The 26,836-nt window shown below is 37.3% G+C and overlaps 1 protein-coding gene across 4 annotated transcripts in view; it reads left to right on the top strand.

Moving 5' to 3' along the window:
* Positions 1-26,836, top strand: part of COL19A1 (collagen type XIX alpha 1 chain) — a 178,014-nt gene that overhangs the window by 135,077 nt on the left and 16,101 nt on the right. For all 4 annotated transcript variants that reach the window (XM_036380957.1, XM_036380955.1, XM_036380956.1 and 1 more), the window contains 21 exons: positions 1,029-1,082; positions 5,053-5,106; positions 6,350-6,439; positions 7,082-7,126; positions 7,249-7,326; positions 8,228-8,263; positions 8,366-8,419; positions 8,506-8,559; positions 10,789-10,830; positions 11,896-11,949; positions 12,783-12,836; positions 15,902-15,955; positions 16,867-16,920; positions 19,054-19,098; positions 19,697-19,747; positions 19,831-19,875; positions 20,713-20,739; positions 21,238-21,291; positions 23,878-23,922; positions 26,011-26,055; positions 26,164-26,226. In XM_036380957.1, coding sequence (XP_036236850.1) covers positions 1,029-1,082; positions 5,053-5,106; positions 6,350-6,439; positions 7,082-7,126; positions 7,249-7,326; positions 8,228-8,263; positions 8,366-8,419; positions 8,506-8,559; positions 10,789-10,830; positions 11,896-11,949; positions 12,783-12,836; positions 15,902-15,955; positions 16,867-16,920; positions 19,054-19,098; positions 19,697-19,747; positions 19,831-19,875; positions 20,713-20,739; positions 21,238-21,291; positions 23,878-23,922; positions 26,011-26,055; positions 26,164-26,226 — 1,098 coding nt within the window. The remainder of the gene's footprint in view (positions 1-1,028; positions 1,083-5,052; positions 5,107-6,349; positions 6,440-7,081; positions 7,127-7,248; positions 7,327-8,227; positions 8,264-8,365; positions 8,420-8,505; positions 8,560-10,788; positions 10,831-11,895; positions 11,950-12,782; positions 12,837-15,901; positions 15,956-16,866; positions 16,921-19,053; positions 19,099-19,696; positions 19,748-19,830; positions 19,876-20,712; positions 20,740-21,237; positions 21,292-23,877; positions 23,923-26,010; positions 26,056-26,163; positions 26,227-26,836) is intronic.

Here is a 26,836-nt window from a genome sequence, read left to right as displayed (position 1 = left end):
CATGGTCAGCAGGATGAGGCAGGTGATCTTGCCCTTCTATTCAGCCCTGGTGAGGCACATCTGGAGTGCTGTGTCCAGTTCTGGGCTCCTCAGTAGAAGAGAGACATGGAGTTCCTGGAGCAGGTCCAGTGGAGAGCAAAGATGATTAAGGGCTTGGAGCATCTCCCTTACATGGAAAGACTGAGGGAGCTGGACTTGTTCAGCCTTGAGAAAAGAAGGAGACCTCATCACTGTTTGTAAGTGGTGATGAGGTTTCCAGGCTCTTACCGATGGTGCCAAGCAATAGAACAAGAGGCAATGGGCAGAAATTGATGCACAGGAAATTCCACCTGAACATGAGGAAGAAGTTCTTTACTCTGCGGGTGACTGAACAATGGAACAAATTGCTCAGGGAGGTTGTGGAGTCTCCCTCATTGGAAGAAACTGCAATGTGCTCTAGAATGACCCTGCTTGGGCAGGAAGGTTGAGCCAGATAAACCACTGTGGTTGCTTCCAACTTCACCCATTCTACAATTGTGTGATTCTGTGAAAAAAGTAACTGAAGCACAAACATTCTTGAGAATCTCTCATGATGCCTTGAATTGTATCAAACACAGGTAGAATTAGAAATATTAAATCTAACTGCCACCCAATAGTATTCATGTTGGATAGTATCTTAATTTTTAGATCATGAAAAGAAGACCCAGTGAGAATGGATGTGGTTATAGAAGCCTCAAAATTGTTGTCCTAAAAATGATTCTTGAAATCTTGATCTGTTCTTTTTTATGCTTTCCCTTTAGGTATTCCCTTTGTATTTACTTGTATTTGCTTTATATACATACTTTGGATTTTGTACATATCAGTCCACAAGACTTACAGAACTAAATGTTAGAGTAAGGGAGAATGAGCAAACTCTGTACTTCTTACTCCATGTGGAAGACAATTCTTAATGCCTGATGTTTTAATATATTTACATATAAGAATGCTTTACACCATATTACAGTAGTTGATTGACTTTTACCTCAGGTGTGTATTATATCATTTCATAGGGACTGCAAGGCCCTCCAGGACCTGTTGGACCCAGAGGACTGCCAGGAGAAGCTGTATGTATTGTGCCATTTCTCCAGCTGTAGCTGTGGTGTGTGTACAGTTAGCCAGTGAAGCAGTGCTACCATAGCTGCTCCTTTTGTGAGTGCTACTGTAGCTATCAGGGGTTGAAGCACAGTAGGATGGGATGCCTCCCTCAACAGGCCATTATCTTGAGTTTCACTAAACCATCTATATCGTGCTTCTGACACTGTTTGACAGCCTGGAGTGGATCTGGGTATTGGGGTCACTGAAATGAGAGCTTTTACCCATCCTGATTTTCTCTCACTTGTTCCCCTGTTAGCATTATGTTCATTGGGTCCTGGCTTCCCATTCCATCTGGGAGATCATTGCTTGGCTAGGATGGTTAAGCAGCAAGTTCTCTTGGTTTGTGTTGTGCAGCTGCTCACAGTTACCAGGCACAGATGTTACTGGGCAAGGCTCCTATAGAATATTAATCACGATGTTTCCAGGTGGGACGTGCCTGGCTTTGTCTGGCCCTTGCTGCTGGGCCAAAGGTGGCAGCTGTGGTGTTTCACCTCAGAGATACCCTTGGCCGGCTGGATGCTGCAGCTGGGCACTCAGAACAAATCCAGGCAAAATAGGAACTCAGTTTACCTCTGGTGGAAAAGGTTCAGGCGATGGTGAAAAGAGCGGGTTCTATCGTAGAGTCTTAATCCAGAGTTTTATTTTAGGATGGTAGACCTCTGAATGTTGTAACAGCTCCCAACAGAATCCTGACTGCATGGTCTCGTCTCCTTTTAAGCCCCGGGGACAGGGGGAGGGGAAGGGACAGGTGAGGGCCAACCAGGTGTGAGGAGGGGAAGGCTCAAGGGATACAGACACTTGGACAGGCCAATGAGCCCAGACCTGAGGGGCATCTTTTGAACTTCTGCCAACCACACGATGCCCTTGCTGGAATGTTAAGATTGATGGGCAGCTCTTAGCAAGAGGGCAAAGGGGGAGGGGAAAGGTTGGCACACCTGAGAGGTTGGGATGGGTGAAACAGGAAATCACACTGCAACAGGCTCCCAGAAATGTAGTGTGCTTGTGGGTGTGACACTGGAGGATTGGGAGTATCAAGCAGTGGTACTTCTCAGCAGAGCTGGAATGTTCCTGTAGTCATTGTGCTTTTGGGTGCTCCACATTCATTCAATCTGCCAGCTGATTGGGCAAGGTGATGAGGGTCTCCACGGGGGTTCTAGTGTCCCTGTAACAATTATGCCACTGGGCAGCAGCCAGGTGGGTCTCTCATCTGGTTGGGATTTCTCAAACTGATAGGCACCTACCCCAAGATCAGCACACTTGTAACCCTTGTGCCTCTGGGAAGAACAAGAGTAAAATCTCAATCCAGTCTGAATTCTCTAAGAAACATCTTCAACTATTAATCACCATTATACTAAACTTGAAAGTGCCCTGGGCATTTGATTTGATACCCACAGAGAGCAGAAGCCTCTCCTGGGCCAGTGGCTGCCTGTCTCCCTTGCAAATTATTAAGAGGGCATAATCCCTCCTTCAGTGTGCAGACAACTATTTTCTGCCTAATTCCCTGTGTTTCAGTCCACAACACTAGTGGTGTCACATAACCTAGCAAGTGGCACCTACCCCCTCTTCTTGGTTTTTGTACCTCCCTTCTTCCATAAGACATAAAATGGTTTTAAATAGCATTTTGGAGGTAAGAGTGGTTAGATCTGAGAAGTGGATTAAGAAAAGCAGACCATAAAAATCTTGACTTTAGCCTAGTAGTTCAGCCACTCACTTAAAAAGGACTGGGATTTCAATCATTACTCTGTGTGTGTGGTTTTGGTTTTTAGTTTTTTTCTACCAGCAGAAGCGTCTAGAAGATGGTGTTGCTGCATTTTGCCTTAGGACTTTCCACACATGCCCTGAGCCTACATTGTGGAAGAAGATTCTTATTTTGAACAGACTTTTAAGCCATATACTTTATTAAGATTAAAATACCCTTCTGAGTGGTACAGAACTGGCAGGCTTTATTTGGTGACCTATTAAAAGTCTTAGGGATATAAGCAAGGAGACCAGTAGAATACAGCATCTTCAGCCCTTGACAAGGGAAAAAACCACCAGTATTTAAATTTGCATGTAGTCATTTTCTACTGTCTTACTTATTGACAATCTTATTATATCTCACTTTCCTACTCAGTTGAGGCATATGTTTTTTTCAGTTGTGTCTGATTTACTTATCATCTATTTAAACGTTTGTAAGCCTTAACTGCTGTGCTTCTTTTTATGTATAAATCACCAATCCTACTGTGAAAGATAACAAAATACTCATTTCTCTCTTGCTTGTGTTGCCATCATCCCACTTGAGTTCATAGTTGCTACTTTTGAAAGTGGTGTTCTGATGGATCTTTGATCAAAAGAACACTATAAACAGATAAATACTAATTATAATATATGTAAGTCCTAAATATAGATGATCCTGAAGACTCCTATCTGTGCACACAATTCTAGTATGTAAAAACATACATTAAATGTATTATAGAGACAATGTCCTTAGCTATAAGCTCCTTGTTATTTTATCTTCTAAAGATGAAGCATTATAGATTAAAAAGTATAATAATTCATTTTATGCAGTATGATAAAAATTGTGAAAGTTTTAAAAGTTGTTTTACATTAAATTACATTGTCAAATGTAATTTGTAGTCATCTAGCAGATAAGGATTACTTCTTTCTTTCCTAAGAAACCACTTAAGCTTGACCCAACTAAAAAAAAAACTGGGGAAACCCTTAGAAAAGAAGAGAGAGGAGAGGCTGTATGTATTTTATACCAATATCAAGAGTGGATAGGGTAGGCCATGATCAGTAAGCATAAATTTTCATTTCCATAATGATTTTATGTTGGTATAAGCAGAATATTCTTCATTAGGGTACTTTTTTCCTATGCTTTTAGTTTGGATGCCTGGGTGAAACAAGTAGCTGTCTGTCTGTATTAAGTACAGAATGCAGCAGAGAAAGCAAACACAGCTGCTGAACATTCACTACTGGCATGAAAATGTTGTCATCTGTCATATGTCAGTGTGCACAAAACTGTGTTTTACACTGAGAAGAAAAATTAAAACAATATGTGTTCCCTTGTCTTTTTCTCAGAGAGTTCATTTTTCTGTCCAGCTTAAGTTTCATACTAAGATTTTACTGTTCAGTTTGGGCAATTTTATCCTTTACTGTGAAAATTACTGGTATTCTTAACAAAATGCTTGACTAAATAGTTGGTTGAATAACATTGAAGGGTCATGGAAAAAGTTTTCTGTATTTGTTGCAGTATTGTGAAAGAACCCAATTAAGCCTTACTTGTTATTTAATAGTTTCTATTTAGATCTTAATCTTCTTCATTTATCTTCATTTCTCTGCATTTATATAAATCCTTCATGAAAAGGAAAAGGGAAAATACTGAAGTTAAAATCAAAATGTGAAAAATGAGAAGATTTAGACAAAAGAAAGGCTGGAGCATACTTTATTTACTGAAAATGTTTGACTGTCCATTACATATCTATAACATTTAAAAGGAATTGTTGGATTAACTAATGTAAGGAATAGAAATTAATCAAGGCTTTTAAGATACCAGTTTGAATAATTAACTAGTACAGGAAATCATGCAGCCCTCCATGGGCAAAAGAGATGAGACACTTACTTAAAATTCAAGTTTTTATGTTCTACTTCTTTCCTTGAAAAAACAGTTGATTTTCAAGACTTGGAATTACTTTGAAATAGAAGAAATAAAAGTTTTGGTCTCTGCAATTCTCCCTAGCAGGGTCCAGAAAATAATCTTGATTATTACATTTTAACTTAAAGAAAAATGATTTCTATATTTAATTATGGAGGCATTCATTAACTTATAGTCTTTAACATTTGGGGTCAATCCTAATGCACAGTAAATATTGAAGTGTAAACTGATTTTCATCTGTGTTTTTATATAACCATTAAGGGAATAGCTATAAAAATGTACAGTTATATTTTTATTGATTCCAGGGCTTACCAGGAGATCCTGGGGTACCAGGAAACCCAGGAATTAAAGGAGACAAGGTATGTTTTAAGTCTTTTTCATTAAGCTTGATATGTTCAAGCATTTTAAATTTTCTTTTCAAGAGAAAGCTTCCATTCTTCCATAGTGCATCTGTGTGGCTGCTGTGTGAAGTGATTTTAAAATGTACCAGCAGCAACCCCCTGTGTCTTGGAGAAGAAACATCTCTGCATTTGGAGATGGTTCAGGCCAGTTTGGCAACCCAGTTGCTCTTTAGATGAATAATTTAAGTAATATTTCAAAGAGATTGGACTGTGCCCTTATATCTGGGCTGTGCAGAAATGTCACTTCAGGTCCTGACTACAGAACAACCTTTTCAGGGTAGTGTCCTACCCAGACTAATGTGTAAAATCCCACTTCACAGTCAGACATATTCCTCTTGGCAGAGCTCTAGGGCAGCTACACTGGCTCAGATGTACAATAAGACTGGATCTCCTTAGGACATTGTATTTTGCTGTGTAGAAATCCCTTAGTTAGAATTCAGCTCCATCAGCAAGGACTAAAAATTATGTGTGTATATACTAAATGTAAAGAAGGTGAAAAAGAGGATATACAGGTGTGCTCTGAGCTATGGGATATGTTGTGGTATTTATACACTGTGGGGTGGGTACAAGGGAGACCAATAAACTCCAGTCTGAAGAAGTGAGCTGAAAGAAAGGCAAAGAAAATAACTGGAGCAAGGACAAAAATGTACTCATCTTGCAAAATGGGAAATGGTGGGTTCAGAAAGAATCACAGAGGATGTTGCAGGAGCCTGCAAGAGACAAGAGCCAGCATAAGAAAAGGCACAATTTTACTGCACAAGCAGCAGAGTTTAGCCGTGTGGAACAAGAGACACTGCATGTATTGAAATAAGAGCAGAGGTGTAAAGTGGAATACACTGAAGACCCCAGGTTTAGCACTAGTGGTTGATAGCTGGGGAGAGACAGCTGTTGTTTCAGCTGCTGTTATGAATTAGTTGGCAGAGTTTAATGACAACCTGCATATTAGGAGCCTGGGGAACAAGAAATGTAGATCAGATGCATTGCAAGCATGGAAAACCAAGAGAGTGCTGGTTATTACTGATGGTTATATGACCCATGTCTCCAATTCTGTAACTTTTTGAAGGAAAATTTGAGGGTATTTTTTCTTCTCTATATCTTTTCAAAGTACTGGCACTTTCTATGATGAACTTGATAATATTTAGAGATTTTTCATAGGGAAAAATCCTCACATTTCAGTTAGTGATTCAAATTTATATTGTAGGGTGACCCTGGTGGAATTATGGGACCACCTGGACATCCAGGTCCAAAAGGTGATATGGGGCCTCCTGGACCAAGTCTGCCTGGAACACCAGTAAGTCCATAATCTGAAAAGTCTCTCCTGACTTTATTTTCTGCAGGGGCAACTGGGAAAGAATTCTCACTGTACAATGAAAGAAATCACAGAATGGTTTGTGTTGGAAAGTAATTTAAAGTTCATCTAGTTCCTACCCCCTTCCATGGGCAGGGGACATCTCTCACTAGAGCAGGTTGTTCAAAGCCTCATCCAACCTGGCCTTGAACACTTCCAGGGATGAGGCATCCACAACCTCTCTCAGCAGCCTGTTCCAGTGCCTCCACCCTCATGGTAAAGAATTTCTTCCTAGTAACTAATCTAAACTTAGTCACTTCCTGTTAAAATCCACAAAGCAAGTTTTTTTTCTTATTGCAATTTCAAAATCAAAATATATTTTACAGTGGTATTATAAGTGCACTAAAATATAGAAATAGTGTTAGTCTATTAGTCTATTAGTGTAGTCTAGAGATAGTGTAAGTATCACATATGAGCCTAGTGACACTGGCACTAACAAGGAAAATATGTAAACTTGTCATAGTTTATTTCTAAGGGCTGGCTAATTTTGGCCATTAAATTCATCTAGTCTCTTGGATTTGAAAACATAATTTGGATTTTTGTCTTGGTTTTTTCCTGTTTTGTTTTGTTTTGGGTTTCTTTTAGGGTCCCACTGGTGTTCCTGGAAACCCAGGTCCAAGGGGTCCAAAGGTACGCCAAATACATTATTTCTGTTCCTAAAAATATTTTAAAATTTTATTTTATTTTAAAAGATAATATGATAGTTTGCATTTCCAGAGCTGTTGTGATGGAAAGCCTTGTACCTTTCACAGGGAGAAAGAGGACTACCTGGTGTACAGGGAGCACCTGGGGAGATGGGGCCCCCTGGAATAGGCATTCAGGGATCACCAGTAAGTAAATCAGCACCCAGAATTTGGGCTTCTTGCTGTTCATCACTGAGCAACTGCAATAGGCAAACAAAGCACAATGAAAAGCCATGAACTCCCTTCTGGCCTGACTCCCACCTCCCAGGTTGCTTCAAGGGTTGCTGTGCAGTTTAAGTTCAAACATGCAGCAAGTTGACACAAACATCTGAGGCATTCATAGTAAATCATTTGTACAGCAATAACTGTTTCAGTTATTCTGCTTGTTTCCCAGGTTTCTTTCTTTTTAATGCCTTTAAATAAAGCCACCTGCAGTGCCTTCAGAGTTTGCAGTAAAAAAAATTGCTGATGATGGTGTACCTGGTAGGTGGTACATGTTATTGCAGGAGTTGTACTCCAGTGAAACAATCTCTGCCTCTCCACTGAGGCAATCTCTCTTCAGTCAACCAGTGTGTATCACCTGATACAATTCAGTTCAGGGACAGTGCTCTGGTATAAAGGGAAAATATTTGTGAAAGGTGACTAGACATTCACCCTGAATGTTTTAATCTAAAATAATAATACTTAAAGATAATATTTTCAGATACAATATTTTCTAATCTGAATTTTAAAAATTACCTGTTTATATGTAAATTATAAGTTTCTATTCAACTGCTCATTAGCTTTTTTAATGGATCTTCTTGCTAAATACCAAGTTTCAGCACAGATCATTAATTTTTGGAAATGCTTGCCCTAAAAAATGGGCATTTGCAAAGTCTTGAGGTCTCTAACTTTGGCAAAATTACATGTGGATTTAAAACCAAACCTTAAAGTGCGCCTTTCTCAAAGTGAAAACTGCACAAATATCCCACATTCAGCATTTTTAAATGAAGTTCATCTCCCTTATCCCAAAAAGAGTAAATACTGATTATTTGGAGTTTTCTTACAGGGTCCTATAGGTCCAGCTGGATCAGCAGGTGTGCAGGTAGGGTATAAGTTTTTTCCTAAATACAAAAAGCATTAATTTAGTTTAAGAATTTTGCAGGAAAGGTATTCTTATATCCTAAATGACCTTTCATGCTCTTAGGGCCCTAGGGGACCTCCAGGATTGCCAGGAGCTCCAGGTACCCCTGGTATTAATGTAAGTGACAGTTTTATATATATACAAGAAAAATAATGTGTACCTCATCAATGGCTTAGACCCTCAAGTTTTCCATTTGTTTCTAGGGCAGCCCAGGAAGAGATGGAAAGCCAGGACTACCAGGCCCTCCAGGTGATCCTGTACGTACACAGGGCAAGCTTTTGCATTTGCTTTGGTGCAAATATATTAAATTTATATGAGATGAGATGAGATAGCATAGCAAGCCTAGAAGAACCAGTGATAGGAAGATAAGCTAGAAATACTTACTTGGGAAAGACAGAAAACAGCTATGTTATATACTTGGCCTCAATAAAACTGAGACTGTCATCATGATATTTCTTTAAGCTTAGAATTAATTACCATGTAGTTAATGCTTATCAAAAATCATGGATCTGAGTGTCATTTAACAGATTATTCTCAGCAGATTATTCTCAGTTCTTGTCAGTGATTTAATTTGATTTGAGTAAGTAGATAAAACTCTGAAACTGGAGTGGGAAAGATTGCTTGCTTTTTGAAGATGTAATCAAAATTCAGAGGCTGTCTGAAGTCAACAAGATTTAACTCAAGACAGATGAGGATAAAGTGCTTAATAATGAAACCCAAAATCCATAAGTAGAATAACTCTGGAATGCACAGCACATTGTAAACTAAATGTAAGTAAAATATTTGATGCTGGTATTAAACAGACAGGTCTAAATGGTAAAACTCACAAACAGGACAATTATTGCCTTTTGCTCTCTTGAAATACTCTTCTCTTTGGAAAAAACATTTTTTCCAGGAAGATGTAGCAAGCAGGAGTGAATCTGGAGAATTAAGACTATTTTAACACTCTCAAAATCCTAGCATAATTCATACACTTATTCAGAGATCAACACACAGATTTGTGTCTCTGGAGAGTGTTTGCAGCCAGGCTGGACTTGCCTTACACCCAGAGCAGGGGAGCTGTGTGGCACAAATGCAGTTGGCTTGGTTGCGTACACGTGTGCCCTTTGCAGCTGGGGTTAGGACCCTTCCACACCCAGGGTTTGGGGTTCTGTGCCAGACATTGATAGAGCAGCTAAAATAAGAACATCAGATGAGAGGAGAGACTGGGGAAATTACACTTCTAGTCCAGTATGAAGACCAAGAGGTGATATGCTAATAGCCTGCCTAGCTGAAAAATGTCCTAAGGAGAAGGGTGAAAAGTCAGGCCATGTAGGTTTTTGCTTTCAAGTCTTGTCACAGGTTTTTAAGAGCAGCTGATCCTGTCTATGTACAGTTTACCTCTGTGCAGAGGATGGACTCACACCTTACATAACTATGTCCTCAAGTTGTGCTAGGTGGTGTTGTCTCACCCTAAAAAACAACTTGGCATGCTTTCAAAGGTGGTTATGCCACCCTATAGATGGTGTACTGATTATATTTCTGGTTAATTATATTCAGCAGTGCATCTCCTGAGCTGATCTTTGACACTCATTGCTTTTAACTGACAGTCTTTGGAATATACTAAAGAAAGTGCTTATATTTTATTTTTCTTATTTAGGATGGAAAGAATTGAAACAGGCTAAACAAAAAAAGTTAGCTTATTTTGGATGTGTCTAATTTTATAGTATGCCCAGGATTGATATGATTTTAGATTTAGGAATTGTCAGAAAAAATGAGAATTAGTAATTAGAGAGTCTGTGAATGAAGCTGATGATGACTATGGCAATGAGGTTTTAACATGGAGTCTTTAAATATAAATTTAATGGCAGGTCTTGGAAATCTGGGATCTGTTTCAGTACAGTATAGATCCACTGACTGATCTTTAAATGGCTCAGCTTTAGGATTGGTAGCAATTTAGCAGTGGCACCAAGGAGTTACACACTAATTATTAATGCTTAAAGGCAGGAAAAATATTACATATCTTGCTTTTGTTGCTGTAGCTGGATTATTTCCAGTATCTGAGCTAATTTATTGAACTTAGCTTTGGCATCTCCAGAATTTGTACTACAGATGACAGTAGAGTCAAAGCCTAGGAGAAAGGAGGAGGAAAACAATTGAAGAAAATCAGGTGAGAGTACAAGACATTCCAGTAACATTGAGCTGTTGCTGATGTGCTACAAAAACAATATTAGTGTATGTTGAGGAGTTAGGCTGTTGTCATGGTTTGAGATATTTCATTGCATTTATAGTTAAGAATTACAATCAGTAAGTTGGGTAGACTGTGATATTTAACTACATCTGAAGACCTGTTTTATCTTTGACTTTTCATTAAAGAGTAGATTGAACCCACATACATATATAATCAGCTCTATGTGTAATGATACAAAGTTTAGAAGCAATGAAAACACATCAGAATCAGTAGTGCTTTGTAAAACATTAACTGCAGATTCCTTTTTAAATTTCAGGTTGCACTTCCACTTGTGGGAGACATGGGTGCTATACTGAAGGTAAATTTTTCAGAGATTAAATGTCTTTTTTTGCTATAACATGCTTTTTAAACACACGTGAACTTGAGAGCTTCTGTAGGTACAGTTCTGACTTACAGGGCTAGCCTAAAATAGCATTGTGATTTTTTTTTAAACTTTTTTTTTCTTTTTAAAAATACTCCAGAAATTAATTGTATAGAAATTTTGCAAAATAGTGTTAGAACAGCAAAGGAGATGGTAGCCAGCAAGGGCCTATTCAGCATATCCAGCCCACAGTATGAATTGCTACAAATATACCTTGTTCTTCACTTAACTTTGTAGCATTAATTTCAGTAATATACCAAATGGGGAAAATAGTCTAGAATTTCTAAGATATTATTTTGAAAAATAATGACATTTGGAGTGTTCTGCAATATTCCGAAATGAAAACTGTGCTCAGGAGTATTTCAATATGAAAAGCTCACATAATTTCTTCTGTCCTTTATTAATACATGTACTTAGGGTTTATTGACTTTCTCATTTCCAAATATGATTTATTTTAGGTCTTTCCTTTTGATTGTAATTGTGCTGCCTTTCTGCTGTACATGCTCTTCTTGTCAGAGCTCTCTCTCTTGCTGCTTCTTTAAGCCTCATTCTTCATTTCTGGGTGTTTTGCAGTTAGCACTTCTGCATGACTGCAATTTAGCTGGCAAATGCTTCTCTCAGCAATGCAGGGGTCATTTACTTTTAAATAACTACAGATTTGAAGCTGGAGAGAGTAACAAGTAGCCTTCATCTCTAACTAATCCTTGAAAGGAAGATGCTCAAACCTAAACACAGGTGTGTCTGGGGCTATCCAAAGTAAAGCTAAAAATGTGTTAGCATGTTTTGAGTAGAGAGTGTGAGAGATGGGGAAGAAAACAAGGAAGTCTCTCTGAGCAAGTACATGGTTTAAAAGAGAGCCAGGACTGAAGAGAAGCTTTGGGTTAAAAATGGAGGCCTGGTCAGAAAACAGGAAGGAAGCAGTGTGCATAGATCAGTCTGCATGGATCAGATCTATGTCATAAAAATATTTATTTGTCACTTCCTCTTCTGTCTGCTCCACAGGGTGATCCTGGCACAAGAGGTCCTCCAGGCATTCCTGGCAGAGAAGGACCAAAAGTAAGTTTTGGAGTGTACTTTTCATTGCTTTGGTCCTTGTTAAAAGCAAAAGGACAGATTCTTACCTTTGTGAGACTTGACTTTTTTGTCTCACCTGTATCCCTGCAGCATTGGGCAGCCTAAAAGTTCAAATGATTTTTGTGTTCCAAGCCTCTTCATGTGTCAGTTTGCCTTTTGTCTAGGTTGAGTGAGCAAAATAGCCTGAATTGAGTCCCAGGCCCAGATAGCTTTTCTGTGTCATGCCTCCATTAAAGCTGGCTCACATCTGAGTGCCCAGCAGTGCTTTGCTATCTCTGGACTCATTTTGGGTGAGTCAGTCACACAAGAATCCTGCAGAGAAGAGGCAAACTTCCCCTGTCTCCCTCGTGTGCAACACAGCTGGAGCACCCTGTGCCCTTGCCCCCTGTTCCCATGGGAGCAGCACAGCCATTTCCCTGGGCTTGAAGTGTCACTGGCATCAATCAAAATCCTGCTTCTCTGGAATCACATAAAAAGCCACATGGTTTGACATATAAATATCTCCTGTCGTCGAGACTAATTCCATGGAAGTGAACTTTCTCCATTTCAGCAAGCACTCAAGCTCTTTGGTGTCAATATCTCCATCTTAAGGTCTTTTGAGTATTTTACCTCCTAAGAACAAACCACTCATTTCCTTTCACCTTGTGGGGAGGTTTGTTTGAAAGATGGCTTTGAGCCTTTGCTTTATGTTTTAGGCACTATGGCTGTAAGGGCATCATGCTAGCATTTATTGAATGTATATAAAATGCCCTACAGAGCATGAAATTCATTTTTCTCTAATAGAAAATATTTGTTTGAATGTTATGTTTTCATAGGGAAGCAAAGGTGAACGTGGATTTCCTGGGCTTGTGGGGGAAAAGGGCGATGAGGTAAAATTACTTCATTTCTACAGTGGTAGCATTCTTATCTGAACCTGAGTAAAGACCTAGACTGAAAATGAAATGCACAGAATGTTATTTAGTTCTTTACAACTGCTGTGATAGTAATGTAGTGCTATAAATAGCCCTTGATTCTGATTTTTCAATAGGATTGAATATTATTATTCAGTTAAATAACATTGAGTTGATTTTCATCAGTGAATTTTTGCTCATTTGTATATTTTAAAGCCTCACATACATTTACATGCTAATCTTTAAGGATATAGGATACAGCAATAAATAGGCTAATGCCAAATATTTTCAGAAAATGCTTCATGTCTCTAGCATATGTGCTTTCATTTGGTTAGTTCCCCTTTAGAATTCACTTTTGAAAACTTCCCATTAAGCAAATAATCTGATGTGAACAGTAATAGCAGCAACTACTATTAAGTGGAAACTGAAAAATATTTGAATAGGCTGAATTTAAAGTATTTACAATATTTTGCATCTTATATTACATTCTTAGAGTTATTTTTATGTCTTTATGGAGAAGGAAAAAAAAAGCCGAATGACTTGTGGTGCCAAATCCAAAATAGCTGCTATAGCTTTCATTTTCAATTAAAATATTTGCAGTTAACATTTCAAGAACACTACCAGTGAAAAAGAAAAAAAAATAAAAGTTACCGCAGCAGAAGCTATTGAGGAATTAATCTGGATAAATAAATGAATTTCTTAGTGGCCTTAGCCAACTGAGGAGTTAAAATAAGTAGCCCATTAAAAAGTATGTGGTGAGCACTTTGAAACTCCAAACTACTTAACTGGGATTAAACATGTCTGTTTTAATTTAGGAGTGCTGGTTACAAGACACAGCACCTGGAAAATACAAATCTAGAACCTAGAGTGTATTGATGGAGGGGTTTGTAATTCTTTATAAGCATTTCACATTCCTTCAACGCTAAGGCCATGATATCTTAAGAATTTTTAAAGAGTAGTAGACTAAGAGAATATTTTCCCCAAAAAATGTGTTTATCAGTATTCTTGGCTTACAAAAGTACACAGTTGTATGTGGAAAAAAAGATGCAGCTCCTGCTACTGTTTTGCCCCAGAATTTAGCATGTTGGCAGCCTAAAGTATCATGCTTATTTTTTTCTTTGGTTTTATATGATATATAGAGGGCTCATTACATATATATTTTACATTTATATTACATATATATTTGGTTTTAGATGATGATATAGAGACCTCACACCTCATGTGCCTCCTAAGTGGAATTAAGAACATATTCCCTATAAGGATGGTGCAGCCAAAAGCAAATTTCATTCAGAATTTTACTTAAAAAATAAATGGGAGAGTAACACATACTTCGTGCCATATAGGATGCCTCTAGCAGTCAGCCCTAGGAGGAATGAGGCATTAGCAAAACAATCTTGACAATTCAAATACTATTAAAAAATCAATAAGATATTGCAGGGAATTAAGTTAATAAGGTAACAGCAACTTTATGTCTGGTAGATGTTTTTAAAGTAGTCTAGAGCAAATTCATTTTTCATTAATGCTGTGTTAATAAGTTCATTATTCATATGTTTCCTCACCTTTTGAGAGTTGGTTAGCTCTGATATTTTCATTTTGCAGCAGCTTTTGGATATGACATGGTGAGCTTGGAAGTGAAACTTTTTTTCAGAATCGTGTATGAAAACATTTTAAAAGTAACTTCTTTTTACAAATTTCACTATTTTTATTTTGATCATTTCTTTGGAATGGGAAGAAATGGGAAGAAAGAGAGAGAAGCCTACCTGAATCCCTTTGAAATATGCTCATTAACTTCCCTATGCTTTCCAATCACCCTTTAATCTTTGTTGAACTTGTTATCTTCATTTTCAAAGCACTTCTTTTTTCCAGGGGAGGTTTTTTTAATATCAGTAGTAAGAATTACAGAAGATATTCCTTTGGTTTCATATTAATTTTTCATGTAAATGTACATCAGAGTAAAGGAGTTCAAAAGGAGCAGAGAGCACATTAGCAGTTACCTTGCCACTCTGAAAAGCTGCAGAAGTGATCAATGTCCTCTGTATGTAGGAGCAAGAAAGAAAAATCAATGTCTCTCCATCTCTACGTTTTTGCTGATTTATTTCTCTCCAAAGTTTTTCCCTCAGTCTCCCTCTCAGAGCACCAATTTCAGGGTTCCTGACCACTGTGGCTTTCTAGGCTGCCTCCTTAGCCATTCCTTCTTAAACCCTGCATTCAGATGAGAAATACTCCTTTTCTGAGGGGATTTTTCTTGTCAGAGGATGGACAGATGAAATCAACCACTGCTTGGAACAATCCATTTCTCTTTGTGGATTATAGGGAGAACCAAGAGTGTTAGCTCTCATTTGTACATCACTTTCACATGTCTAAAATTGCACCTGAGCCTGGTGTGGCAGAGGAACGACGCTCAGTGACACACGGGCTTGTCTCAAATTCCACCTCCATCCACTGCAGTGAGTTGCACTGCTGTTATGTTTAGTGAGTGGATACTAGAGTCCATTGATTTTCAGACCATCAAATAGAATACCAGCAGGAAAGTAGATCATTAAATACTATGTAAAATGTCATGTTCAATTACCAAAAAGCCAAACCAAAAATGAGGCAGAAAGTACCATTTCATTTAGATAGCATCAGGTAATATTGAGAAGCCTGCTTAAATGTCTTCTCACCAGAAAAAAAAACAACAACCTTTTAATAAAAAAAAAAAAAAAGAAAATTAATCTCTAAGGAAAAACTTGACATCTGTTCTTATCTGCACAACTAAGGACAAAACTATTTACAAAATGTAGGATAAAAATGTGAAAGGTTGAAGGACAAGTGGTGTTTATCACTCAAGAAAGAAGTTGCCTCTAACCTGGTTCAATGATAACCTGGTTCTCTTCCCCACCTGGTGGGGTGGTTATTTTTTTTAGACATTACTAAAAATAATGCCTACATTTTAGAAGAAAATGCACTGTAATACAGGTATAGTACTGCTGGACATGCTGAATATAAGTATTTTTGAAGGATAAGTGGGAGAGGAACTAGACATGTGCTCTTTTAATGTCCAGGGTCTCCAAGGTGCTCCTGGACTGCCAGGTGTGTCAGGACCCAGTGGCCCATCTGTAAGTATCACCTGTGATCTAATTTATTTCTGTAGGGCTTGCTATAACTGCCTAGATCTAGTCCTTTCTTTCATCTTTTAGGAGAGTAATAATAAAATCTTACCCATTCTGGCTCTAGTGAAGTAAACTATACTGCTGTTGATGTTACTGAAAATACCATAATTGTCTGGACTCAAAGTTTATGGAACTTAAATAGATTTGAAGTTTTGACATTACTAGAGAATCTGTGAGGTTACATGATTTATGATGTGCAAACGTGCAGTGAAATGTGTATTTTTAACCAAGTTAGAGTCATGTTAGTAATAAAATCTAAAAATAATTCCAGCTAGTCATTCTGAAAAAAAAACTTCGTGTAAAAACAAAGTAATTACTTGGTTTCACAATTCAAAACCAAAGAATGAGAAAAAGCTGGCAATATTTAAAGACACTGAAATGTATCATTAAAATTGTTGGTATTACTGGGAGAGGTCCTCTTGGAAATGTTTTCAAATATTCTTTTCTACATATGGGAATGACATTAGTTAGTATGATCATTATTCATTCCGGGTTTCATGACAATGCTAATACTTCTTTCAAAAATTGTAGCACATTTAAGAAGTCTAATGTGGAATACATAAATTGGCATTTAGCAGTAAAACGTGATTCTCAGCTGGATCAAGATGTGCCAGTTAGGGTCACCACATTTAATTTGCCAAGGTGAAATGCATCGGTCAAGACGTGTTTTACCCTTCAAAGAACTTATCAGGAGGACACAGCTGTTGTATCAAAGAGAAGAGAAATATTTAAACCTGAAGAAGTGTAATTAGGTTTAAACTACCTCCAAAAAGCGTGTTGTAAAAACTTAGTGACACTGCAAAAATATTGTGTGTCATTTTTTTCCTAACTTACACAAACAATTCTGTGTTGTGCAGGGAGTCCCAGGAAGACCTGGACATCCTGGTCCAGCTGGAGCAAAAGGAGAAAAGGTATTCCTTCTTTTTAATCTTGGTACAGGTCTGTGAAGGTTTTGCAATCCCATTACACTGTCTTTTGGGGGCCTTTTAAACAAATGCAAGAGTGTAACAAGAATGTGGCACAAATTTCAAATTTTTATTTGTGTTTCACTACAACTTTCCCTAAGCAGGGCTGTGCATATGGCCTTATATTTTGAAGTACAGTCCTTGTGGTGTATTTAAGTTGCAGGGAATTTTCTTTAGGCATAACACAATATATAAGTTTTAGGAAAGTGAAAATATGTTTCTGACATAGAATATGACTAGTGACTTCTTGCTGTGCTTCTTATTCTTTTATGAATATTATGTTCAAAAGTAGTTGTACAAGCACTGAAAGTTATTGGGTGTTAGTTATTCTGAAAAATTATGTGAGCTTCCTTTATACTTAATTTACATTCTCATATATAATCTGTATATATATGTGTGTGTATATATATATATATATGTATGTATATGTATATATACACATATATATAAAGAACTGCTTTTTTCAAAATTTTATATGTTCTTTTATCAGGAACTGGATATTATGAGGTCAAATTCATTTTTTGGGTACTTCAAATCAGAGCAATACTGCAGAGCCAAACTTTGCTGCAAAATCCTTTCTGGGACCAGTTCTACATTTTGTGTATGAATACAGCTTTTCTTTCAGTAGTACTCTGGGCTTTTCCAGGCACAGCACTGCCACATCCACATGTAGGATTCTAATTCCCTACAAAACTTTGGTATGACTAAGAAAGAAAACTGTTTTGTAAAACTCTGAAATTATTTCAGTATAAAATTTGAATGAGAGTTGTCTCCTTGCAGATCATGGTAACAAAAGTTTACCCAACTTCTTTCCTTTTTATCTAACTGAATGCACAACACAATTCTTTGATAGTTCCTTGTTCACAACTCACACACAGGTGGGAATGAGAAGCCCCTGCTCTACAGCTCGTGTCTCATCATTCTAAAAGTAGAAAAAGTCACATGGGTGAAGAGTAATGAAGTAAACTGAAATAAAGCCCCAGTAAATTTCTCCTCTGTCCTTCATCTGAGACACACTTGAGAATTGATCACATAATGTGCTTTCTAAAATAATAGGATTTTAATTCCCCATGAAGTTCTTCAAACCATTCTTGGGAGGCTGACAATTTCTAACAATTAACAGGGTCATTTGGAAATTATCCTAGTATAAATGTTCAGTAAGAATTATATTTTTCTGCTGAGCTAATTGTTGGCATTGAGCACTTAGCTTGATTTTTGCCACCTTAGTAATTTTAAATTTGTGACTTAAGTGTATCACTGACATACATTAAATAAGACCCAACAAAGCCAGTGAAAAATTCTGACAGACTTGTTCCAAATTATACAGTGTATTTATCTGAATTGTAGTGATGAGATTTTGAGAAGATTAATTGGGAAATTTTATGTTGAAACCTTTGCAGCTCTCTACTATCCACAGACCCCATGATTCTGCTGCAGAAAAATCTCAGCAGCTATGCCCTGTATAATATAAGCAATTCAGTACACAGTAGCAGAACAGGCTAGAGATACAGGTAACAATGGATGAATATTTTACAGTAAAAACCAAAAAAAATTCATTATATCTCTTAGTAAGGAAGATTATTTTAAAAAATCTTAATTTATATTCAATATGTTTCTACGTAAACTAAATTTCTGAAACTGTAGCTCTTCTTTATTTACATATGAATGATCAACTGAGGACTGGCTTTTGCAAAATAATATACGAAGCATAAAATTAATGTTAACTTTTATCTGCCAGTTACTTAGAAATTCATATTAACAACTCTGGTTTTTTCCTTCTTCTCCCTCCTGGTACATATGAAATGATTCCCAACCCAGGTTACCACTGTTATTTTGCCATAAGGAAGTTACTACACATAAAGCAGCAAGTAACTAACAAAATAAAAACTGGTAAAAAGTAATGATTCATGCCTTCCCTAAAGCTAAAGCAGGAACACTGCAGGAGAATTTATTCTTAATATTACCTGCTCTTATTGACTGTATCTCTTGTTTATTGTCATTGTGGTCATCATAGCTTGAGTATGGAATAGATGTGGCCAGTTACAGTAAATGAGTTACATCAATCTCTTGCTGTACTAGGGTAGTGAAGGTTCTCCTGGGAAACCTGGACCACCTGGGCCTCCGGTGAGACATTTTGTTTTTTATCTTGAATTTATATTAGGAACAATATGCTTGTGGGTAAAATGTAATGTAATGTAAAGAACTGAGTTTTGGTCTAATAAAAATTAATATTGCAGGAAGGTAACAGTGTCTTTTTTCTAAAGGTTTCCATACTCCATTTTTTTTCTCTCAATTCATCACTGAGTAAGTTCAGATCACTAAAGCCCTTTAAGAATTAGTGAACCTTACCTATTTGAGTAAAATTGACAGCTTGGATACCTGAGATCAGAGAACCCGGGCAACCTAGGGAAATCTGTGGAGCTCACTGGACTCTAAATTAAGTGGTATAGTACCTAACAAAAAAATTTATCCTGGAGAATTACAATAATAAAAATCAAAATATGATGCACACTGATTTACAGGTTTCTTGGTTTATAATTAAAAATAAAAAAGCCCCAAGCTGTGTTAGTGTGTATCTTATTTTCTTCTGGAATGTGGAATCTTTGGCAGATTGAGAACAAAAAGGATACCACAGCTTTGCTGAACTGCAGGACTTGAACAGGGCAATAGTTCTGCCTTTATAATTCATAAGTGACACTTACTTGGTTTTTATGCTTTAAAGGGTATGCCTTACAATGAAAGAAATGGAATGAGCAGCTTATATAAACTGCAGGTATTTCTCTTTAATGTTAATTGCTTTTTTTTCAATCCCCACCCAAGTTTAGCCCAACTCAACTTTTAAACTTGCTGTTACAGGGAGGAGTGAGTGTCGCGAGCTATCCGGGTCCACCAGGACCTCCAGTAAGTGCTACCAGAAACCTCATTTCTAGCAGCTAATGGCATAGAACAGAGAAGGGTTAGTTGCATGGAATTGGATTTTATTTGTGGAAGATTTCAATAATAAGGATTGGTATGTAGCACACATACTGTGATTTTATGTTTGCCAAGCATTTTAGCCCATTTTGGAGAGTGGTTTATTTTTAATAAATCATTTCATCCTAGCAAGTAAAGGCTGCAGAAATGGTACATAATTTGGTATTGGAGCCTTTAGTGAAAGTATTCTTATACTAAAAATGTGTAATTTTGTATATATAGTTCATGGAGGCATAGTTTTGTAGTGAAATTTGGTGCCAGAAATAAGAAGCTCGGAATTCTGATCTGAGTTCTGTCACTGTTTCCCTACATGTAGCTACAGTGCAGGAAAATGTGTAAAATTAAGAATTAGGTTGTGGAAGTAATACAGGGCTGGTGTCTTTCACACTGCATGCAGTACCTTGCAGCTGGACAGTGTTGCTTTGGTTCCATGGATCTAAAGATGCTGTGCACTTATTTACATTCTCCTTCTTTTTAGCACCATAGGCAAGTTCTGTTTTGAGATGATTGTCTCTTTGGTAACCACAGTTATGGACTGGCACCAAGCAGCAGAGCTGTCTTTCTCTGTATTCTGGAACAGCAAAGCAAAACCCAAAATGTTACTAAGATTTTGTACTAAATTAATCAGCTGGGACTGGAATGAATAATGATTCTAAATGCACTGCATTAGCAAAGTATACTCATAATGCAGTCATTAAAAAAAGCCATCTTACCATGTAACTGTTCTTCTTTAAATGTAGCTTGTTTTTTTGGGTTTTTTTGCAGGGTCCAAAAGGGGATCCTGGAACAGCGGTATGTATGTATGTATTTTTTGGTTTTGATAGAGAATTCCCCAAGTAGTTTGACACATGGTACTTCTGAAGGACAGTAAGAAATCCAAACCAAAATCTCTCAGCAGTGACAGCCAACCATGCAGTTGTAAGACAGTTTTCTAAAACAGTTTAATAATTTGTTTTCAAAAAATTCACAAAACTTCTTTTTTTGTTTCACAATAATGCCTGGAAGCTGAATACATCTTTCTGTACTAGCACCTAGTTCTGTAATTCTGTATAACATTTTTCATCAAAATTAAATCATTGAGCCAAATACTCACACAGAGACTCTGAGAAAAGCTTAATTTGTAAATCAGTAAAATGAGGCATAACAAAATCTGTTTACCTAGTAACTGGTTAGCTGTTACAGTAATCTCAAGTTAAATAATCTGCTGTTGCTTGCTCTTCAACATTTCCCATGTTGAGTAAAGAAATTCTAATGTATGCAATCTTTTAATTTAAAAAAATTAAAAAACAGGGTGACCCAGGACCAATGGGATTACCAGGACTGGAAGGACTCCCAGGGGAAAAGGTAGGACTCCTAAAAAGAAGGCATGATTTCTTAGCAGCCACTATCTGCAGCTAAACGTTTTCTGAAGCCTTGTTTGGTTTATTTTTCATGTGTAAGTTAATGTTTCTATGAGAAAAATCTTTGCATACTTATTTATATTTTCTGGGTTTTTGCTTTAAACAAGCAAAAAACATGCTTTGCATGGGTGTAAATAGCATACTCACTGAACATAAAATTTCATTTTCTGCAAATGGAAAATTATGTGTAGGAGTCCTTGTAAAATTCTTGGTAGAATACTACTATAATTGAGAGTAATATAGTTAATATTTTCCTCTGTATGGTTCTTGTTCCCTCTTGAACATCTTCTTTTGTTTACAGTCCGTCTGTCTTGTTCTCAGCCTTTTGCTTTCTAATTGTGGAGGCTGATTACAAATTTAAAGAAAGGCTTTTTATAAAAGGCTAAAAAAGGATAAAAAGGTATTCATTTCTAAATATAGCAAAATACAAAACATTTAGCGGAGAAATAAAAAAAAATCTGTAAATATGTTTTCTGTCAGCAAAACCAGTTTGATTTTCCCCATATCTTCTAATTTAGGAAGAAAAAAGAGTAAATTTTTTTGCAAATGAAATGTTTCTCAGCTTTTTTGAATTATGCTATTAAATGACTTCATGTAAAAGTACTTTACTGAAACTTATTTTTCATCACAAAGAAATGTAAATCCAAAGTTTCCTTCTCAATATCACTGTGTATTCCTCCTACTTGCTCAGTCAGTGACAAGATCTAAGGTCTTGTGAAATATTTAAATAATGACAAGATCTAAGATCTAAGATCTGTACTAGATGCTTAAATTACATGAGATGGTTCTTGCTCTGGAATTCTACAATTTACAAGCAATTGAAGACTAGTCTGGTTTCAAAATGAACAAACACAGGGAGACATTACAGGTCTAACTGAGACAAAGGGGGGACAGGACTTAAATAAAGGGAATAAGCAATGGATAAGATCATATAAACCAGCTGAGTGAGTGTTTGGCCCTCTCCCAAAGTAGAAATATCATTTCCTTAACTGAATTTGGTCAGAATTTCATATTTGTGATGCAAATAAATGAACAGAATCTCAGAGCCTGACAATCCCAGCAGTATAGTGCATGCTGGGTTTTAATTTAGAGCCATGATGCTCCTCTGTGTAGCAGAATGCCATCTTCTACAGACAACATTGGCTGTAATGTCATGATGATTTCATGAACTGCTCATGTTCTCTGCATAAAATGTCCCCTACCTCAGGCTTGCTGACAGCAGCTGGTGCAACTGTGCTCCAAGCCAGACTGCTGAAAGGACCAGAATAACCCTGAAAAGAAAAAAAAAATCGTTGCAAGGGAAGTGCTAGGCATTTCTAGTTTCACCATCATAGCCAGCATATAGGGAAAATACCACAAGTTCTGGGTCTGGAGTAAGCCCTGGGGCAGAGTGCAGGGCTCCAGAGAGCGTGTCCTGCCTGCTGCAGGCACCCAGTGCTGTCCCAGAGGTGGATGTCCTGCTCCTCACGGGGTCACTGCTGCCAGAGCAGGACAGGCTGAGCTGCTTCTCCCAACTCCAGGTCAGACATGGAACTTGTCATCTGCTACACTGTGTGTAAGGGAGCAAAGTGTTTCTAATCAACAGCAAGATCATTGTGCACCTGAACAGAAGGATGAGGATGAGACAAACCACCATTGCTTATAAGAATAAAAGCCAGAAATCCCAAAACTTCCTAGGGCTCTTATGCAGAACACAACGTGGCTGTAGCTGTTTACAGAGCTTTAGTACATCTGCTCCAGGTAACATAAACCCATCTCAGAAAAATACTGTCCTGCTAGTATGGTTTCAACAGTGCCAGGGGTTTTCTGACATAAATTCAGAAAATAGGAGCCTGATTTTTTTCACATTTGTAACCAACATTACAGTAACAGGGCACGGTGTTGCAGACCAACACGTCAGCAGTGGGTAAATACCTCTGGGTAGAGTTTTACCACTTGTTGAGCTCTATCTGCTTTGGATTACAGTCCTGTCAAGAAAGATGAATTTGTGCCTGTAGCTCATCAGTTCCAACCAAAAACACAACACTGTCCTAGCTTAAAGCGTAGATGGAGGTGGCCATGTGCTGAAACAAGAACCCTTGCCCTGAAAGGGCCGTGGCACAAGCAGAGGACATTGGCTTGTAGTAAAGGGATAACTGGGCAGCAGGAAAGCAAAAACTTCTTTGGAAGGTACATCTTAAATATGGGTATGTTGATAGGAAAGTGAATTACCCTGTGTAAATTTTGGTCATTGCCATGACCACAAACTATAATTATTTGGAGAACTCCAGATAAGTCAGGGACTTTCCATCCCTTTTCAAGGGAGGTCTCATGCAGAAACAAAGGGAAACATTATATGAGAGAACCTAAACAGAGGATTTTGGTTACTTGCTCAAGTCTGTATAATGAGCCAGTGGCACAGATAAATATTAGCATTTCACCTGGCTCTTGTCCTCATTTTCATTTCACTTCGTTGGATTTTAATGGGAATCCACCAAGAAACTTGTGGTTTGATTGTTGTAGTTTAAACATAGATTTATCTTTTCTTTAGGGTGACCGTGGACCAGCTGGAGCACCAGGAGTGTCAGGGACACCAGTATGTATATTCTTTAAAGAAAACTCTGGTTTTAGAAGCTGAAAAACCAGGTCAAGCAAGGTGCTGAGCCGTAGTCTCAGTCCTTGTGGGACACCAGTGCTTGGTTTGTGCTTTATATGTAGGTATGATTATGGGTTTTCCCTAAAGAAATTAGAGTTTTAATAGCAGCAAGGGTTCATATTATTATTAAAATGACAGAGCGAGTGAGGTGAATACATGATAAAGCTGGAACTCAAAGCTGCATATGCTTAGTTAAGAAATGTGAGATTCTTCTCATTGCCTCTGTTTAATATAGATAAAGACATTTTTTGTGTTCCTGGGCATGCACAAATTTCTGAGCATCTTTCTATCACAAAGAAAAATCATGAACATTATTTGTTGCAGCCCACAAGGATCTGCATATCAAGTCGATCAAACATTTGCTCTAGGAGAATGCTTTGTCAGCTATTTACATATGATATTCAGAGGAGTTTCTGAAAGTCATAGAGGAACTTTGTTGTAGGTGAAAGTAAAAGTAACTAATAATAAATTGAAATTATAATTATTCATTTGTGTTCCTAAAGGAAATGAAGATATTAGATTTCATTCACAGTTTAATAAAAAAGTTTATCCATATTTCAGGAGGCAATATGGAGTTATTTATATGCAAATAGATTTATTATTAAATTTTGGCAGCTACCAATACATTCAGAAGCTGTTTAAATTATAAATATATGTTTCATGAAATAAAGAGAAATATGTGTCTACACACTCCCATTTCCATTAGCCACCGATTTAGTCTATTTACTGTGAGTTCCAAGAGAGAACATCATCTTAAATAGCCTAATTTCATTGGGTTTTCCTAAAAGAATTGCACATTTAAGGGGAAAAGGATTTCTCTGAGCTTTATAGCAGATGTAAGAATTTCAAAGTTTGTTGTTCTGAAACAGATTTTGCACTGTTAATAATGACACTGCACAGTTGTGCCCTTCCTGTGAATTTCCCTCTGGATATGTCCCAGGTTATTGAATTAAGTTCTCTATTCAAGATGGATAAGAAATATTTAATGAGGCCCCTTCTTTAGTGATGAAGTTGCATTCTGTTGACTAATAAAATCCAGTGAAATAAAATATTTTCCCCTGAAATAAATTGGATTTTTTCACAATTATGCTAAGGAGTTTTAATCAGCAAAGTAGTAGATATGAGAGACAATTTTTTTTCAGTAGTCTAGGAGTATTTTGAGACATATCCCCATATCTTGCTGGAAGAGAATTTGTCTTCTGTACCTGTCATTATTCTCTAGATTGAATAGTGGACCCTCTTCCCCATCTGAGAATGTAAACCTCTTCTTTTCACTTTGGTGTTTTGCTGAGATTGTCAGGGCAACTTGGACTGAGATCCTGCAAGCATTGCCATCAATGCCTATTTCAGCACAAACCCTCAGTGCTGCTGTTCCCAGAGTTGTCCCTGGTGTTGATGGGTTTGGTCTCTCACTTGTACAAGTCACCTGAGGACCTGCTCTAAGAATACTTTCAGAAAATGTAGGTTCAAGTTGTTAAAAGAAGGGCATCCAAAAGAGACACTTAAAATCAACATTTAAATGATGTCATAAGAGAGTATTGTGAATTCTGGCAAGGTGAACATAAAATGACAATAGAACTGGCCAAAAAAGATCATGAAGAAAATCTGCAAAAGGTGTTAACTGAGTAATAAAGTCATATACAAAAAAAAAAAAATAAAATCGGGACTAGAAATTACCTGAAGGAAAAAACCTTGATTTTACATCCACACTGAAAAACTTTGATCTGACTATGACTTCTCAAGATGAAAATCATAGTGTTGTAAACCTAATTTCATGAAAGCATCTTAGTATCCAAGAAGGGTAAGCAAAACCAAGCAACTAAGTAACATTTAAAACAAGAGCCTGTTCATTAAATATGACAAAAATCTGGTACAATATTTCTTTTTCCTTTCTTAAAGCATTAATGCTGTGAATATTTTCCCCATATATATATATATATATATATATATATTCTCTTATTTTTGATATAGAGGAAAATTTTATTTGGCTTCCTAATAAAATGAATGTGTGATATTCTCTTTTTGCAGGGAAAGCCGGGATCTCCTGGGTCCCCAGGCTTGCCAGGAGAACCTGTAAGTACAGATTTGAGTTCTGGTTTCTTACAATGGCAAGCAATATTTCAGACACCTAGTGCAAGATTTTTCATGCAGTGTTTTCGTGTGTGTTTTCTTCTTCCTTAGGGTGAAAGAGGACCTATAGGAGATATAGGCTTCCCTGGTCCAGAAGGGCCACAAGGAAAACCAGTAAGCAATTTTATACTGAATTTATAATTTGCTACAAAAAGACATGGTTTAGTTTATCAGAAGTTACAAAAGAAAGGACATTACATCTTGGTTTGTGTTAGAGTAGGTGACATGTGAAGAACATACAGAGCTGTACTGCTCAATATCAACCATGCAAAAAACAATTCCTGGTATTGTGGTGTTTTAATAGTTAATGTTACTGAGATGTTGCCTTTAAAGGTCTTATGAAGGTCGTTTGGATCTTGTTGACATAAAGTTTCCTCTTGTACTTTTTCTGGGGGGAGAGTGTGAACCCAGACGCTGAGCAGAGTCAGTAAAGGATGGGGTGACAGAACAGGTTCTCAGTTTCAGTTTAGATAGAGAAGCGTGGGCTTCACGACTGAATAAACTTTGAGACTCCTCTGTATACAGGTGATGCAACACAGCAGCTGAGGCATTTACTGTTCACTTAGGAGATGTCTAATCTTCACTTAGGAGATGTCTAAAGCTCCCTTTATGTAATAAAAGTGTGACAGCAGTGTAGCCAGCCCTGTCTGAGCTGCTTTTAGAAACCTAGTTTATATTCCAGAAGGGGGTCAGCCAGGGTAGTGCAGGACTCATTATCTCCCCT

The sequence above is a fragment of the Molothrus ater genome, chromosome 3, assembly GCF_012460135.2.
Source record: "Molothrus ater isolate BHLD 08-10-18 breed brown headed cowbird chromosome 3, BPBGC_Mater_1.1, whole genome shotgun sequence".
Lineage (NCBI taxonomy): Eukaryota > Metazoa > Chordata > Aves > Passeriformes > Icteridae > Molothrus > Molothrus ater.
The sequence above is the reverse complement of the archived record's forward strand: the minus strand, read 5'-3'. Positions and strand labels throughout refer to the sequence as shown.